The sequence below is a fragment of the Vipera ursinii genome (assembly GCF_947247035.1).
Source record: "Vipera ursinii genome assembly, chromosome: 2".
NCBI classification, from domain to species: Eukaryota; Metazoa; Chordata; class Lepidosauria; order Squamata; family Viperidae; genus Vipera; species Vipera ursinii.
Window position 1 is genome coordinate 124,569,936 of NC_139513.1, and position 18,186 is coordinate 124,588,121.

General features: G+C 41.6%; 2 protein-coding genes across 2 annotated transcripts; one reads left to right on the forward strand and one right to left on the reverse strand.

Moving 5' to 3' along the window:
- Nucleotides 1–3,186: 3,186 nt before the first annotated feature.
- SYNGR2 (synaptogyrin 2) lies at nucleotides 3,187–8,918 on the forward strand. The gene is made up of 4 exons (XM_083353024.1): nucleotides 3,187–3,376; nucleotides 5,833–6,070; nucleotides 7,524–7,663; nucleotides 8,137–8,918. The coding sequence occupies exons 1-4, from the start codon at nucleotides 3,272–3,274 to the stop codon at nucleotides 8,332–8,334; spliced, it is 681 nt and encodes a 226-aa protein (XP_083209150.1). The 5' UTR covers nucleotides 3,187–3,271; the 3' UTR covers nucleotides 8,335–8,918.
- Nucleotides 8,919–11,481: 2,563 nt separating this feature from the next.
- Nucleotides 11,482–18,031, reverse strand: TK1 (thymidine kinase 1; the record flags this gene model as incomplete). The annotated part of the gene is made up of 7 exons (XM_083353022.1): nucleotides 16,838–18,031; nucleotides 16,681–16,712; nucleotides 15,841–15,954; nucleotides 14,624–14,717; nucleotides 11,977–12,066; nucleotides 11,775–11,894; nucleotides 11,482–11,667 (listed from the first exon to the last, which is right to left on the reverse strand). Exons 1-7 carry the CDS (start codon nucleotides 16,961–16,963, stop codon nucleotides 11,482–11,484), a joined length of 762 nt encoding a protein of 253 aa, XP_083209148.1. The 5' UTR covers nucleotides 16,964–18,031.
- Nucleotides 18,032–18,186: the final 155 nt, after the last annotated feature.

Here is an 18,186-nt window from a genome sequence, read left to right on the forward strand (position 1 = left end):
ATACTTTCTTTTCACTATTCAGTGAGGGAAGTAAAACGTAAGAATACGGGAACTAGTGGCATCAGCTTGACAGTTTCTTGTTTCTCTCTCTCAGCATTGTCTTTGCGGTTTACTTTTCTCAGACACAGGCAAATAGACAAAGCATTACAGATTCAAGAGACAACATGTACAGTGAGCAATCCTGGTAATTTTGCAGGATGTTGGATGAGATGCATTAATATTCACTGTGGAATTGATGATACCTATGATGGGAAGATGTTTTGTTTTGACATTATTTAATATAATGGTTTAACGGTTCATTTTTTCTTGTTAATGTGAATTTTGTGTGCCTAGGAAAAGTGATAGTTAGTGAAGAAAATACAGTTCTTATGGAATTCCCCTAAACCTGATGTAAAAGATCCCTGAAAAAAAGGAATGTACAAGCTGGTAGGAGAGCTACAGGATGATCAAGCAAGAAAATATATTTTCTTCTGAGGAGAGCAGAACCCACAAAACAGTATATCTGAACTAGGGAAGGTAGAAAATGGCCCTTTTCTAAACATGAGCCAGGAAAGCCTTATTGACCAGAGCACAGACCAACTCTTTGATCCACTGCATCATATTTATGACATACATAACGCAAAATCATGATATGTGCTTTATTTAATGAATCACATATATTAGATTTTTAGACTCCTGCATAATAATAATGGATCTAAAATCCTGAATTAGTTACAATAGTTTGCACTCTAAACTTATTTCAACATGACTCGGGATTTTTCCCTGCTATTGAGTTGGTGGGAACAGAAAACAACATCTAAATTTGCTGTCTTCATTGCTGATTCTTTTTTTGCCTCCGATACTTCCATTTCAAGTCACTGCAGGCCTCTAGGTCAGGGGTGTCAAACTCAATTTCATGGAGGGCCGCATCAGCACTGCGGTTGCCCTCAGGGAGCCGGGTGGGTGTGGCCAGGGTGGGTGTGGCCTACTGGGTGGGCATGGCCAGCTCTACATCGTTCGCATCAAGGGTGCCTATGGGGGCCTGGGCAGGAGTGGGACAGATCTGAGGGTCTCTGGGCCAGGGCCAAGGCAGTGGGGGCCGTTCCCTCACTGTTTCCAGGATGGCTTCGCGGGCCACATGAAACCACTTTGCGGGCCGCATCCAGCCCCCGGGCCTTGTGTTTGACATGTCTGCTCTAGGTGATGAGAACCAAAGACTAACAGCTTTTGTATACCTTAAGGTGGCCTTCAGCAATATCCTTGGTAAAGAGAACATTGTTTCAATACTGGTACATCTAATGGTGACTCATGAAAAGAAGCCATGATGAAGGCCATGTCATAGAAATGTGGCAGAAAAAATATGCCAGGGCATGTTTGTGAGGGTTGGATGCAAGTGAGGGAAGGCCATAAAGTAGTTCCAACGAATTAAAACCACTTCTATGAAGTTTGGAAAAATCGGTGTATTTCAGATTAGATAACACTAGAAATCAAGATAAATGTATCTCATGAGATTAAAGGTGCTACAATTGCTCAGGATTAAACTGTTTGCTACGTGCTTAGTATTTTCCCTTTGTTGCATTTAATATTAAAGAACATTTATTCAGTATTTCTTTTTTCATAAAGGGAGCCCATGTTCTAAGGCCTTGATCCCAATTATGTCATTCAGACCCTGATAGGTTTTGCTGAAAATTCTCCAACCGTGAACATAGTACACTCTTCAGAGAAAGAGGAACCATTCTCAACCTGTATCCTGACTGCTGTTTCTTCAATATAACGAGCAATTTATAGAACATATTTAATTTATTCAGTATCGGTGCTGCTCAACTCCAACTGCCTCTAAGCTGCTCACAACAGAATAATATAAAAACAATATACAAAAAATTACCAGAGTAGCACAAAAGTTAACTACAAAAAAATTATGTGAGGGCAACCTAAACAATAAAGCCAACATAAAATGTCACAAGCAGGGGAATCCCACCCATCCTACTATACAGGCTTTTCAAGGCCTTCCAGGCCCTCTTCAGGGTGGGAACTGCAAGGATCTGGGGTGGATCTAATTCTAGAAGGGAGGTACCATTCAGATAAAGCACATTTTCCAGCTTCAGAAGATGACACTGTTTAATGGAGGGGCTTAGGAGCACGTCCACCCTGCCAGATCATATAGGATGGACAGAAATCATGAGGCAGATAGTCCTTCAAATAGTAGCCCCATGCTATATAGGGCTTTATAGGTAATAAGTTACTATTTTAAATTCCATCTAGAAACCAGTTGACGAATTGTGCATCTTGCAGAGCAGGGGTACCCCGTGAGCAATACATTAAATTCAGATTTTTTTTAAAAAAATTTTTTTTTAATGATGTGCGCTTAATGTTACGCCAATGGGATATTTTGCTTTCTCCGATAGTCGAGTATTTATTTTATTTATTTATTTTATTACATTTATATACCGCCCTTTCCCTGAGGACTCAGGGCGGTTTACAGGGAATTAAAAACCAACAATACAAAAGTTAAAACCAGTTTTAAAAAGATTAAACTTAACCCTGTGCAAATAAAACCCCAGTTAAAATAAATTAATCCTCAGCCTGGGCCAGAGAGCTCGAAGAGCCAGGTCTTCAGGCCCCGGCAGAATGAACGGAGGTCGGGGCCAGTCCTCAGCTCCACTGGCAGCTGGTTCCAAAGGGCAGGCGCCCCCACTGAGAAGGCCCTATCCCTGGGTGTCACCCGCCGGCAATCTCTTACCGGTGGGACCCTGAGCAGACCCTCCCTGTGGGAGCGCACTGGGCGAAGGGCACTTGATGCCGGCAGCAGGTGTTCCCTCAGATACCCCGGACCCAAGCCATGTAGAGTAGTGGCTGCTATAGCGATTATACTTTCCTATATACCAGAAATTTGCCCGAATTCAGGAGATTGAATGAAAACCTTCCCCTCCGTCCCCCCACCAGACTTGCGTGGCATCATCACATTTCCACAAACGTCTAAATCTGAACCCCAGCTCGAAAGTGCATTACGACAGGCAAAGCCAGATCACACAGGCGCGCTTCCTTTCTTAGTAAGAAGGGAGGAGGCGGCGGCGGCGAGGAAGCACTTCGAGGGGAGAAGGAGCACAAGCCTCGACTCCGGTCTCTCTTTAGCCACCACGCGTTACTTTGCCTCCACCGTCCCGGGCAAGGTCTCCTCCCAAGGGGGGGGGGGGGCGGGGCGGGGCTTGTGAAACGCTCAACAGGAGTTTGGGCGAGGCGGCTTTAGGGAGTTCCGGGCTGGGACGGTGGCGGAAAGCAGCGTCAGAGAGTTATGGAGAGCGGCGGAGGCGCCTACGGAGCCGCTAAAGCGGGAGGCACGTTTGACCTGTGGCACTTCTTGCAGCAGCCGCAGGTCATTGCGCGCATTTTCAGTGCGGTGAGTGGCTGAGGTCGGCCCGGCCCGGCCCGCAGAAGCTTGAAACGATCCAAGGGCTCGAGGCTTGCTGGAGACAAGATTCGCTTCTTCTCTTTTCCGTTCCCCCTCGCGGGCACGCGTGGAATGGGTGCTCTCACCTGCCCTGGGCTAAGGTGCGGACGGGAGCACGTGACGTGGCCGGAGTGCCGGCAGGTTAGGGGTTCCGGCAGCAGCTGAGGGGGGGGGGCCGTTAGAGGAGCGTCTGCTTAACTATCGCGTACCTGAGCTGGGACCACTAGCTAGAAGGGAAAAGTCGCCCGAGCGGAGCAATGCGGAGTCACGCAACGCCGTTAGAGCGGGCGGAGAGGCCCGAGCTGGAGGAACGGCCGGGCTGTTTCCCCGCCCAGCCCACCCCCCCCCCGGGGGGGAGAAGGATTATTGCAGGGGGTCTTCAAACTTGGCCCTTTTATGACTTGTGGACTTCAACTCCCAGGATTCCTCAGCCAACGTGCCTGGCTGAGGAATCCTGGGAGTTGAAGTCCACAAGTCATAAAAGGGCCCAGTTTGAAGACCCCTGCGATTATTGCCTTATTCCAGGGCGAATGCTAGAGAATTCTCCCTTCGGTCTTTCGCTTCTCTAAAATACCCCGCGACGCCGAGCCGCTTGGGAAAGGGAGCTTCAGGCCATCAATTCTTGCCTTTTGCGTTGCAAACCAGACGCGGGTGTTGTTGTTGTTGTTGTTTTTTTGACGCTCGCCGGACAGGAGCCCCTTCGGGTCCTTATTTATTTATTACATTTTTTTATTATATTTTTTATACCGCCCTTCTTCTCCCGAAGGACTCAGGGCGGTGTACAGGGCAATAAATACAAAAAACAACAACAACAGGATACCGAAGTTCAAAGCGATTTAATAAAATAAACGCCCAAGGTTAAAACAATAATAATTAAGACGTATTAAAACCCCTTGAAGGCCACGGAGGGGGGGGGTCGATGCTTCCATTTCAGTTCGGCCGGATTAAAATCCCTCCCGTTTTTGTATCCAGGCTTGTTTGTGCGGCAGCCGAGTCTGAGGGGAGGTCAGCTGATGGACGGCGGGCGGCGCGAGGGGCCGGCTTCCTCGCGGTCTTACGAGAATAGAATCGGCAAAATGAGCGCGGCCGCGGCTCCGCTCTCTCCCTTGCTTTTAAGCACCCAGCCCTGCCTGGGCGAAGGACGTGGCAATGCCCCGCGCGCCGAAAGCTACTGCAAGGCTTAGGGCAGGGGTAGGCAACCTTGGCTCTTTTATGACTCATGGACTTCAACTCCCAGAATTCCTGAGCCAGCCTGGCTGGCTCAGGAATTCTGGGAGTTGAAGTCCATGAGTCATAAAAGAGCCAAGGTTGCCTATCCCTGGCTTAGGGGAAATAAGTCCAGGCACCCGCCTAGACAAAGACCCATTCAGTGTCGAGCTCGGACTCGTCCCTCTGGTTTTCTTGGCCAAAACACGGAAGTAGCTTGCAGCCGTCTTGGTTTATTTATTTATTTTATTTATTTCGATTTATATACCGCCCTTTCCCCCCCCCCCCAAGGACTCAGGGCGGTTTACAGGATATTTAAAAGAAAATCAATACAAAAGTTAAAACAAAATTTAAAAAGATTAAATGACACCCTGAGAAAAAAAAATAAAAAACCCAGTTAAAATTAAAAAATTACAAAATTCTCAGCCTGGGCCAGAGAGCTCGAAGAGCCAGGTCTTCAGGTCCCGGCGGAATGAACGGAATGACCCTCCTATACTCTTACTTTCTTTTAAAGGGCGAGCGAAGCCTGAGAGGGTGGCCTGAAATCCTGGGAAATTTGTATTTGTTAAAAGATCTGAAGAAATTTATTCTGTGGCTTTTTTAAAAAAAAACAACTTCTTGGAAGTTTCTGTAATTTTCTTCAGAAATTTGAAGAGTAGCCAAAGCACGTCATGCGGGCACACAAAAAGGCTGCTATGCTGATTTGGTTTTGAGAAGCATCTGGTTTGAGGGTGTGCTTGATTACCGGTGATGAGCATCTAGTTTGTAGTTTGGGAGCCTGTTTCAATTCCATTTCCTTATCAGGAACCTGGAAACCTTTTAAGATAAAAGTTTTTTTGTGTTTGTGGAGGGAAAAGCGAGAACATTTCTGTGAACGAACTGTGAATGGGGGAATTCCTCTTGGGCAGGGCTATTGTCTGAATAGCAGAGCTAGCTGATTACTGAGTTTTATCTTTTATCATTGGACCATACTTTAATTTGTTACTCCTTTTTATCAAAGCTTTAATTTATGATAAAGTTGGGCAGCGTACCAATAAAATCTGCATATATTGTAAGTTGGCTCCTTGCCCTAGAATAGCGCCATGGAGGAGTATTTGAGTTCAGAACTTGGGGGAATCTGTTAGTAATTTGATAAATGGTTAAAATGGGCTTTCCCTGGGAAATGTTAGCATTGACCTTTTCCTTCTATTATTTTGCAGGTATTTGCACTCATTGTTTTCTCCTGCATCATTGGAGAAGGTTATACCAATGTTCACGGCAAATCTGACCTTTCCTGCGTCTTTAATCATAGTGAGGATACCTGTCGTTATGGTATCGGCATTGGTGTGGTTGCCTTCCTGGCTTGTATATTTTTCTTTATGGTTGACATCTACTTTCCCCAGATTAGCAATGCCACTGATCGCAAGTACCTCGTTATGGCCGACCTAGCCTTCTCAGGTATGTTTCTGGGAGATGTGAACTCAAACAGGTCCCTGGGGAAAACAGCTGAGTTCTGTCCATGTTCTTGAGCTCCGGATGGCCCCCGACCTTCGCTCCTTCCGGCGCGATCTCAAAACTTTCTTTTTCGAACAAGCTGGCCTGGTCTGATGGGATGGGGTTGGGTTTTTATAAATAGTTTTAATTGTAATATGTATTAATTTTAAGGGCATAATGTTTAATGGCTTTTTAATTTTTGTATAATATTTTTATTGTGTATTGCCCTGTTCAACGCCCTGAGTCCTTCGGGAGAAGGGCGGTATAGAAATCAAATTATTAAATTAAATTAAATTAAATTTTTTTATCTTCCCTCTCCTGGACTTGGACAGTATTTTCCCTTTTGGCTCCTATTCCCCTGTGCTTGAGTGTAATTATTCAGATTTTTTTGGAATGCTCTTTAAGTTTTGCTTTGTGAAAGGGCAAAGCGGCTTTAGGGACAGGACCTTATTCTGGGTGATTCTTAATGTGGATAACTGCTGAAAGATAAGACCATAGAATTGGAGCCTGTTCTCTGGTTTTAAGCTTGTGTCTTATGCTCTGAATAAAAAAAATAATCACTACTGGTAGTCTTCACTTACCGACTGCAACTGGGACCTGCAATTCCATCACTAAGATAAGTTATGTGATTGCAATTGTGAAGCACATAAACCACAGTTAAGCGCAATGTCACTTGACTACGATTTGCAACTTCCTGCTGGCTTCCCCATTGATTTTGCTTGTTGGAAGTTGGCTGTGAGGGTTGCAAATAGCAATTGTGTGACTGCAGAGTGGTGCAACCATCATAAATGAGGGTTGCCAAGCACCCAAATTTTGATCATGTGACCATGGGGATGCTGCAATGGCTATAACATCAGGGACTGGTCAGAATTTCTTTTTTCAATGCTGCAGTAATTTCAAATGGTCACTGAATCAGCAGTCCTTCTTGGACTACAATTCTCATCAGTCTCTGCCATCATTGACAATGATCAAGAATACTGAGATATTGTTCAAAGTGTTTGAAGGGGATCAGATTGCCTAATGCCTATCATGGAGTTAGAATGAAGTCTGCCCATGCTGTAGACCAGGGGTCCCCAGCCCATGAACTGGCATTGGTCCGCGGCTTGCCAGGAATCAGGCTACGCAAGTGAGTGAAGTCCCATCTGCACACACATGGGATCCAGACGGTGTGAAACCACATGCCCTGATCCACGAAAAAACCACCTTCCACAGAATCAGTCCCTAGCACCCAAAAGGTTGGGAGCCACTGCTCTAGACCACGTCTAAAGTGGCAACTGCTGACTTGAATCCCCCCCAAAAGAATGTCAGAATAGGGTTAATGTACTGTAACTTTTCATAACTATAGTTAAAATGTTACTTCTATGCTATCATGTAATCTGAAAGGATGTGATTAAGTGCTCCCTTGTCTTCTGTCTAGCTGTTTGGACCTTTTTGTGGTTTATTGGATTCTGTGTGCTGGCAAACCAATGGTCATCAACAAATACTGAAGAAATAAAGATTGGGATTGATTCTGCCCGTGCATCAATTGCCTTCAGTTTCTTCTCCATTTTTTCATGGGTAAGTGTTTCTTTCTGTCTCAAAAAAGCCCAGGGATGAACAAGTAGGTCTAGGAAGTTCAAGTAGCTTTAAGGTTTATTTTGCTTGGTTGGCAAACAGGATATGAAATTGGTGATTCCTTTGCTATTTCATTAAAGGGTCCTGAGCACAAAACCAGAGAGTAACTGATCCAAATCTCATTGTCATTAACACAGCCTTCTAATTGCCTGAGGAACATTAAAGTTATTCTCTTTTATAGAAAGGCTGTAAAACCTTTGTGGAAGGAATCCCAGGGAAATGCATCCAGGTGCCTTTTAAAATAGAAATGACTTGACGAGAAGTAACTTTTTCAGTTAAGCTGCAGTGTGATTAAATTAAGGTGATGGCATATTCACTGAATACTGTGCTGAGTTTTGCAGAGGATATCTGTTCTCTTGCAAGTAAATCTTCATGGGCAGATTCCTACTATTGCAAATAACTGTTCCTCTCCTTAGGGACTCCTGATTGCCTTCGCTCTTCAGCGTTACCGTATGGGTGTCCAAGATTTTGACCAGAGTTACATCGACCCAGCTCCAGGCCCAACACCCCCTTACTCCAGTTACCCCAATGTCAGTCATGAGAGCTACCAGCAACCACCCTTCACTCACAGTGCAGAGAATTCTGAAGGCTACCAGCCTCCACCTGTGTATTGATTGCTACTAACACTGTTCAAAGCAGCTGGCAAGGATAGTATCCTAGTGCTATGTATTCATTTCTTGAGGTGGGAACTATGTCTACTGTGAAATTGTGTTGGTGCCACAACCAAGATTGTGGGTTGTGCATGTATACGTGTTGGGTTCTGGGATATTCTATTATTTTCGACTATTTTCAAAACTTGCATCTTGCAGAAAATGATGTTTCTTTTGTGGGCACAGGAAGCTTGCTGTGAGATTTGCAAGGAATATTAATTGCTGAAATGGTATTGACTACTTGATCTTATTACTGCTGCAGCTAACTAAGCTGCTTGCTGGAAATAGCTAGAGACATTCTACCGCAGAGGAACACTGTACTTCTACTGGATATGCCCCAGTGGGATCCTTGCCACAGCTATCCTACCCCAGTGCTGTTACACCTGTGCCTTGGTGTGCTTGCGCATCTTGACCATTCTAGACTTCCAATGGGTCTGGTGTTCCTATGGCTCTGTGGTGCTACCCTTCCAGACTCAGAAATACCTGTGTAGTACTTTCTATTGTTTCAGCTGCTGATACCAAAACCAATTAAAAGCATTTCTAGATAAAGCTTTAGACATAATGCATTGGTGATTCAACTGAATTTACTATATCGTACATTTTCTTTGGTTTAAAGTGGGAAGGACTTGGCTCCACGAAGAACTGGTACTTTTTAAAAGTATTCTATAGAGGCCTACAGGTTTTCAATAATGTACCAAAGGTAAACTCACTCTTGCAGTTTATTCTAACTTTTCCTGAATCGCTAAGAAAGGAAAAGAATACACAAATAGGAATGTGCATGAAGTGGAAAATCACTGCTTCGAACTCTAACACTTTGCATTCTAGAAGCTCGGAAACAACAGCTGCAGTACTGTCTTTTGATCAAACTCAAATCAGGAGGATTTTTCTGGTGACTAGAATAGGCATATTGCCTTCAACCACAGCCAGTGCCAAAGCACCGCATATCCCATTGCCTCACCGACCTTCCCAGCACAGTCCCTGCCCCAAAAGCACAGCAGAGCCTATCTCCCCTTTCACAGTGCCTTCTTTTCCCCCAAGCTGTGACTGCCAGTCTGCATGTGGTACCACTCTTGCCCTATCTCCATGGTGGCGAACCTATGGCACGCGTGCCACAGGGAGGGGGGATACGCAGAGCCCTCTCTGTGGGCACACGAGCCGTTGCCCCAGTCCCAGGCCTTCAGCTGGGTTTTATAAAAGCTTTTCGCTTTAGGCCTTTGCTGCTGTGTGCAAAAACAAAAAAAAGTTAATCAATTTCAACTTCTCGCTGGGAAAAAAAAAGATCTCGCAAAGTTGGAATTGATTGATTGAACTTTTTAGTCCCGCCCAGTCTGCCACAGCTACCCAATGGGCCACGCCCACCCGGCACCCAACGGTACATAAGTGGGCTTTGGGTTGCAGTTTGGGCACTTGGTCTCCAAAAGGTTCGCCATCACCGCCCTATCTCAAACCATCTATGTTTCAGTCTACTACTGGAACAAAAGAGGCCCCATTTTAGTCTTTGTACAGACAAAAACATTCAAAACTGAGGTATTTTGGTTCAGGCATAAACCAGTTAAAAATGGCTGTCCTGCACACGATGTTTTATACATCTTCATTAACAAGTCTTTGAGATAATGGCTTTTTTGTATCCTTAGCCTGTGGCTGTTAACACTGCTCTTTTCTAATTACATGTTTTGGGAAACTTCAGGGAAATATTGCAATTTTGGGGCTTTGAAGTGTTTTAAATCTTTTACCGTAGTAGAAGTTGGATTATACGCATCCCTTAGAATATATTGTGGATTTTCATGTATCGTATAATTTTAGGGGAGAGGAAAATAATTTACAGAGATTAATAACTGGGCAAGGGTGTATCGTCTAATAGACAGAACTGGATCATTTAAAAAGCATGAACCCTTTTAGGCTAGCCTTTATTGCCTGCTTTTTGTCTGGAAAAAAAATAGGAATAACTAGAATAAGATTATTGGTAGTAATTATTTTTAAGCTTCCCAGAGAAAACAATCTTAGCATTTTCAGCTGCAATTTCCCTTTACTGAATGTCATACATATAGCCATTTCCTGATTAATGATTTACTTATCAGGGCAGTATAATGTGTTATATCAACAGGCATTAACAAAGTGGTTGAGTAACTCTAGAATACATTTTAAACCAGTAGTAGTTTTTGTCACTGAACTTAAATATTCTTAAGGTGAACTGGTACTACTAAGTTTTACACATAAAACGTAAAAGTAAGATTAATTTTATTCAATATATCATTAAAACCAACTCTTCAGTTTCCACTACAGAAGTTAGTATTTCTGCTCCTAAGACAACAGAAGATACTGGGGATGTTTTCATTGCAAAAGGATCACATTTACTCAAAAAGAGGAAGTGCGGATATTCATCACTGCAGTAAAACCAAAATGCTAGAGAGTATGCTACAAAGTATAAAGCAGGACTATAATACTTAAACAACGACTGACACATTAGTAGCCAGTTTAATAAACAATCAAAAGTAGAATATAATTAAGTCAATAATGTAAGATGTCAATCTCTATCCAGGAAAGTTGGACAGCAATTAAAGAAAGACCCTTTATTAAGGGCTTTTTGTAAGTCCAGATCTTTACTTACAGGCAGATATACACAGCACCAAATTAAAATACATTTTGCTCAGTTAACCTATTCAGTCTTTATAGCCTAACAGCCTGTTTCATTGTCAGTGAATTGCCTATTGAATAGTCAGAATTCCCCTGCCCTCAAGCCCAATTTGATGGATTCAGAAAAATAACGTTCCAGTTTCATAGTGCAACTTGCTGTTAGTAAATTTACTTTAGCTACTATGGCCGTTAAAACTCTGAATTAAACCGTTTGGGGAAGCTTTGTGCAAGAGGAAATGCCACTAATGAAATTACAAAATCTCCCCTCTAGAGACTAAGAAACCAGTGCAGTTTTCAATATAAAACACCCTTATTCATAGCATGTTCTAACGTCTTCAAGCCTTGTTGCTCCTCATAAAAACAACTCTTTCTGATGTTTTGGAGGGACATCAGTCTGACAATACAAAGCTAGAAGTAAGGACAGAAAAAAATGTGTCTCTAAATGCACCTGGGAATCAGATCTCTTGCTTCCTTTCTTCAATTAGATGGATTCCACTGCATGATCTGACGGGTAGCCAAGACTTTCCTGGAGGCATTAATATCAAGGGGTTTATTCCCACCCAGTAGGTTCTCTTTGTTTTCAGACACCAGTTGTTGTCGGTTTTTGAAATAGCAGACCCGGCAGACGGAGTGATATTTGTCTGCCCCTCCTATTACTTCCACCTAGTAGGATGAAGTTTAAAAATAAAAGGTTTTTATTTTCTCAACCTATCAATATATCTCACAGTCAATAGCTTTAAAGAAAGGGAGAGCTTTTATCGGAGTCTTACCTCTTTCTCTGTTCCCAACCTTTTAGTGTAAGAGGCCTCATGATAACACTCCATGCAAACCGCGTTAAGTTTCACCACACTTTCTGCTAAGGGGACTAGTTGTAAGATGTTACTAAAAGCCTGCAATGAAACCATGAATTTCTTTATAGATCTGGGACATAAACTATCCAGAAAGTCTAATGAAGAATTTAAAGAGACTTACCTTCCTCTGAAATGTTCCATCAAGGGCTGCCACAATGACAGTCTTCCCTGTGTTGGCCATTGTCTCACAAAATTCAACTATATCTGGAAACTAATTGGGAAAATTAAAAGTTCATCATTCCCTCATTCCAGCTTTTAGAAACTTTGTAAATGTGGAAGACACTGTTATGAATAAAGTTAGTAATGCTCCTTCAAAGAGTAAAAAAGTGTTGCTGCTGAAGATCTATTTCAGGGGTCCTCAATCTTGGCAACTTTAAGGCTTGTGGACTTCAACTCCCACAATTCCTCAGTCAGTTTTGCCAAGGTTGAGAACCCCTGATGTTCACCATTCTGTACCCATTGGTGCATTAGATGCTTCTATGAGGCTCACAAGGAAGAGTACAGCAAAGCCTCCCACTGATCTTCAGTAATTAACTTTTGAATATATGCTCTAATCCTTTTAAATAAATATTTCCTTTTATTTGTTGTAATTTTATCATTCAGCTTACTTTCTAGGTTTTATAATTCAAAAGAATACATTTGCACACTTCTACATTATCCCCCATTCACCTTTTTTCCTACCTAAAAGAGAGCAAAATTATATTCTTCTGAAGGTTGTGTGTGTGTTTTAACCCTATGATGTTCTTTTTCAGATGAATTGACCAAAATTCTACTTGTATTCCCAAATATGGTTGCATTTTCAATTTATTTGAGATTATGCCGTTAGAAGCATTTACGTGGTACTCATAGCACAATTTTATTCATTTGCTAAGAACCAAGTCCTACTGAGTTTACTGGGGTTTGCTCTCCAAGTGAAGCATGCGTAAGATTGTATTTTAACCATTCACATTTACAATCAGGTCAAGAGAACATAAGAATCTATCACATTGTCACACTTGCCCAACTGTTAATATTAATAAGCAAAATGGGTCTTACCATACATACAGTCATGGCCGAAATTGTTGGCACCCCAGAAATTTTTCCAGAAAATCAAGTATTTCTCACAGAAAAGTATTGCAGGAACACATGTTTTGCTATACACAGGTTTATTCCCTTTGTGTGTATTGGAACACAACAAAAAGGGAGGAAAAAAAGCAAATTGGACATAATGTCAAACAAAACTCCAAAAATGGGCCCGACAAAATTATTGGCACCCTTTCAAAATTGTGGGTAAACAAGATTGTTTCAAGCATGTGATGCTTTTTTAAACTCACCTGGGGCAAGTAACAGGTGTGGGCAATATAAAAATCACACCTGAAAGCAGATAAAAAGGAGAGAAGTTCACTTAGTCTTTGCATTGTATGTTTGTGTGTGCCACGCTAAGCAACAGAAAGAGGAGAAGAGAACTGTCTGAGGACTTGAGAACCAAAATTGTGGACAAATATCAACAATTTCAAGGTTACAAGTCCATCTCCAGAGATCTAGATTTGCCTTTGTCCACAGTGTGCAACATTATCAAGAAGTTTGCAACCCATGGCACTGTAGCGAATCTCCCTGGTCGTGGACAGAAGAGAAAAATTGATGAAAGGTTGCAACGCAGGATAGTCCGGATGGTGGATAAGCAGCCCCAAACAAGTTCCAAAGGAATGCAAGCTGTCCTGCAGGCTCAGGGAGCATCAGTGTCAGTGCAAACTATCCGTCGACATTTAAATGAAATGAAACGCTATGGCAGGAGACCCAGGAGGACCCCACTGCTGACACAGAGACATAAAAAAGCAAGATTACAGTTTGCCAAAATGTACTTGAGTAAGCCAAAATCCTTCTGGGAAAACGTCTTGTGGACAGATGAGACCAAGATAGAGCTTTTTGGTAAAGCACATCATTCTATTGTTTACCGAAAACGAAATGAGGCCTACAAAGAAAAGAACACAGTACCTACAGTAAAATATGGTGGAGGTTCAATGATGTTTTGGGGTTGTTTTGCTGCCTCTGGCACTGGGTGCCTTGAATATGTGCAAGGCATCATGAAATCTGAGGATTACCAAAGGATTTTGGGTTGCACTGTAGAGCCCAGTGTCAGAAAGCTGGGTTTGCGTCCCGAGATCTTGAGTCTTCCAGCAGGACAATGACCCCAAACTTACGTCAAAAAGCACCCAGAAATGGATGGCAAGAAAGCGCTGGAGAGTTCTGAAGTGGCCAGCAATGAGTCCAGATCTGAATCCCATTAAACACCTGTGGAGAGATCTTAAAATTGCTGTTGGGAAAAGGTGCCCTTCCAATAAGAGAGACCTAGAGCAGTTTGCAAAGGAAGAGTGGTCCAAAATTCCGGGTGAGAGGTGTAAGAAGCTTATTGATGGTTATAGGAAGCGACTGATTTCAGTTATTTTTTCCAAGGGGTGTGCAACCAAATATTAAGTTAAGGGTGCCAATAATTTTGTCCGGCCCATTTTTGGAGTTTTGTTTGACATTATGTTCAATTTGCTTTTTTCCTCCCTTTTTTGTTGTGTTCCAATACACACAAAGGGAATAAACCTGTGTATAGTAAAACATGTGTTCCTGCAATACTTTTCTGTGAGAAATACTTGATTTTCTGGAAAAATTTCTGGGGTGCCAACAATTTCGGCCATGACTGTAAGTGCATATAGAATTACATTTCAAACTCTTTTAAGCACGGAAACAATTATCAGTACTTGGCAGTTCATTTAAACATTCAGGTAATATAAACTTACAAACTGGCCTTCATCAATGCCAATCACAGCGGAATTCAGAGCCTCCTGCTGGACATCTTTGAGGCAACAAGCTGATATGGCCTCCATGGTGTTTCTGTGCAGAAAGAATAACAGAGTTGGAGGGGACCCTGAATGTCTTCTAGACCAACCCCTGCTCAATCTGGGGACTTTACACTATTTCAGACAAATGGCTGTCCAGTATCTTCTTAAAAACTTCCAGCGATGGAGCACCTGTGATTTTTGAAGGCAAGCCATTCCACTGATTAATTCTAGGTTGCTTCTCTCTTTCATAAGTTTCTTCTTATAAGCAACTACAGCACGTTAAAACTTATTTAAGGATAACTATTCCCAAATACCAAAACCTGCAGATCCTCTTTAAGAGATAGCAACCCTTTGAATCCTAAAAACCATGTGTTAGCAAACATTTTAGTGAAAAGAGTTTTAAATACAAAAATGTAGAAAAAAGCTTTACCTTTTCAAAATTTTCTATTTACATAGAAAATAGTGAACATTTTGTGAAAAAATAAAATTTGAAGTTCTGAAAGGCTCAACCAATATAAAGTAGGGAACCACAATTTTAGCTTATTTGAAGAACAAAAGTTATATAAAGTGTATTCAGTTACAATCATAATATTACATCATAGTTTGGGGTGATTTGCCTCACAAGAATTTTATGATTAAAACATAACTGCACAAAGCAGGGCTCTGGATTACACTAGCATTTAACAAAACCTTTTATAGTCTTGCAATTTTGTTCCCTCTCTCCAAAGTGACAGGAGCCATTACTTTTTTGTTTGTAAAGAAACATTGAGCTGTGTGTGAAAGTGTAGTTTATAATAGTTACAAATCTTTGGGAAAGTTACTATATAAGGAAATGAACTTGCCTTATTTTTGTGCCTTTTAATATAATAATATATGCCTGTCTACCATAATCTGTAAATTCTTTTTCTAATTCTTTAAAAGTTCATATTATGTTGAGACTTACATGAAGCTTCACTCTACAATATTTAAGTCCAAAGAAGTTTGTCAGATATATTGTATGCTGAGACAATACCACTCATCTCAGTGTCTTGAAGATGATAAAACAAAATCCACAAGCAATCAATATTACAAGACACATATGAATCCTATTTTCCTGAACCAAAAAGTGTATTCCTGTAAAGTATTTTCTCTGAATGATAAACTATTGTTTTACATTGCTCATAGTATACTTTTACCTGTCATGTGTGGAGACTCCATTGACACAATAGCGTGTGTCTTTTGCATACTTGATTAGTAGACATTTATACTGTGCAATTTGAAATCGACGGACTCTGCGCATCAGTTCAGTGCTAAAAAATAATTAAAATTCTTTTGTGACAAATGCTACTCAGAAAAAACTAAAGTGCTCAAAAAGTAAAATCTTTTTTTATTCTATCATGGATCAAAACTTCTTGCACAACACAAAATCTCAATTTTGATAAATCTGGTCACATAGCTTCAAAGTAATTGAGCATCTAAGCCCTTGGATAATACATTCCCTCAAGATACCAAACCTATACCATTTCCAATTTAGATACTGTATCAGAAAAAGAGAAAAGGGTAAATTTTTGCCCCCTACCTATTCCAGCCTTCTCCAACATGATATTGGAAATATATTAAAGCTTAAAATTCTAGAATTCTTAGCCAAAGTTTCAAAGAATAAGACAGTGCTACTCTTCTATACGTTGTAATATAAGTGTAGTCTATTATTTATTTTTATTTGTAGCCTGCCTTTATTATTTTTACAAATAATTTTCCCCACAACAAGAACCCTGTGAGGTGGGTGAAACAGAGAGAGTGACTGGTCCAAAGTCACCCAGTTGGCTTTCAGGGCTAAAATTATCTCAGCCATATTTTTAATTCCTAGTCTACTGAGTTAAAGAGAAGCATGGGCCTAGCAGCTGAATATAACCAGGCCCGCAGACTGTCTTGCTCCTGTGCCAATTCCCTCCTCCCCTAGCAATTTATTTCACTCTTCTTTTCTAGTCATCTTAGTATTTCGATACCAATGCTAACAATTTTTAATGCCTTCATACCTTTTTCCAGAGAACATGGGTCCAAAGATGACCTGTCGTAAGAGAGGGGGGAAAAATGAATAGTCAGCAGTTTTCCCACTTTCTACCGAACTCCTTCGCTCCTTGACTATAATATAATCTTTTCAAACTCTTAAAAGTGGATCGTCCTGTCACGTACCTGTATCTGGCCGCGGGCCTTGTGCGGGGATCCTGGTTGCACTCTGGGCATCATCATGCAACTCATAGCGCCGACTGCGTCCCGCCGATTGCCGCGCTCCAAAGTAGAATCCCCGGAAGGCGGCATTTTTGAGGGGCGCGCGCGCGCGCGGTTTTCTCTACCAGAGTAACTGACCAATCGGGACGGCTCCCACCAGTCAGCAAATCATGAAAAAAAAGAACTTTTCGGCCAATCACTAACAAGGCGGCACATTTTTTTTTTCGTTTAAAAGTACTTGTCGGCATTCCTGAAGACTTAGAAGGAACTTCCAACATGTTCTACGAAGCAAGCAAGGGGGAAGGGAAGAAGGACATGCCGGAATTTGCTTATCTGTTGCTCTTAATGTTCTGTTCGCTTTACTAGCTGGGCGTCTTATTCTTTTGTTGCAAAATCTTTTGTTTTAAGGGATTTTTTTTTCCTGTTGGCAAAGCAAGGGAAGGTTAAAAAACACACACAAAGCAACATTCATTCAACCTCCCCAGCCTATTGTCTAATAATTGATGACTTGAGATTTCAACTTCTTTTGTCGCAAAATTTGGAAAGCATTAGATTGAAGAAGGCTGTGGGTATGTGGCACCATGCTTACATTGCTTCTTTAGGGGATTCAGAGATGTTTCCATTCAGGAAATTCAATGTCACAACTAAACTGGAAAGAATTAACTAGCAGAAAGGTATCACTTGTGCCGGCAGCTTAAATAAATGAAAACAATTTTTAAGCATGAAATTCAAACCCAAATCTTGACATAGTGTCTGTTTTAGCATTTTGGATGAAAATCTTTTGGCCTCTTGCATCTCTGATCCCAGCATCATGAATCATTCATATTTTCGTTGCTCAAATATTTGTTGATTTTTCATCGCTAGGGACCAAATATTGTCGATTTTTTAAAAAAGCAACCAACACCATATGTAAGCATGAAATTTAACCTCAAATCCTGATGTGGGAAAAAGGGTCTATTGTTTTTCCAGAAACTGCAGAAGTTATGCTAGCCTGTAAAGAAATACATTGTATATATTTTAATTTCATGAGCCTAGGTTGAAGCTTGAGAATTGTATCTAGGAAGCTGTCTGCTATGCTGAAAACGGGTTTTAACCAGAATTTACTGATATGATAGTAACTTTAGAGACAACCCCTAGGAAATAACCATAAAAGGTAATTCATAAATAAGGGTGGGGGCATGCGCGATAGAATTATGGGGGTGGGAGATGTAATCAGGGGCAAAGATTCACTTTAGGAGCTTTGGATAGGTTGTGACAACATGATTACAGTATGATTACTAAGCCAATGAAGAAGAGGTGGGAGGTAAATTTGT

Bases quoted from the DNA above. Each gene is read 5' to 3' on its own strand.
- SYNGR2 (XM_083353024.1), top strand. From the start codon at position 3,272: ATGGAGAGCGGCGGAGGCGCCTACGGAGCCGCTAAAGCGGGAGGCACG. The intron at 6,071-7,523 runs GTATGTTTCTGG...TCTTCTGTCTAG, and splicing joins GGCCGACCTAGCCTTCTCAG to CTGTTTGGACCTTTTTGTGG. The intron at 7,664-8,136 runs GTAAGTGTTTCT...TCCTCTCCTTAG, and splicing joins TCTTCTCCATTTTTTCATGG to GGACTCCTGATTGCCTTCGC.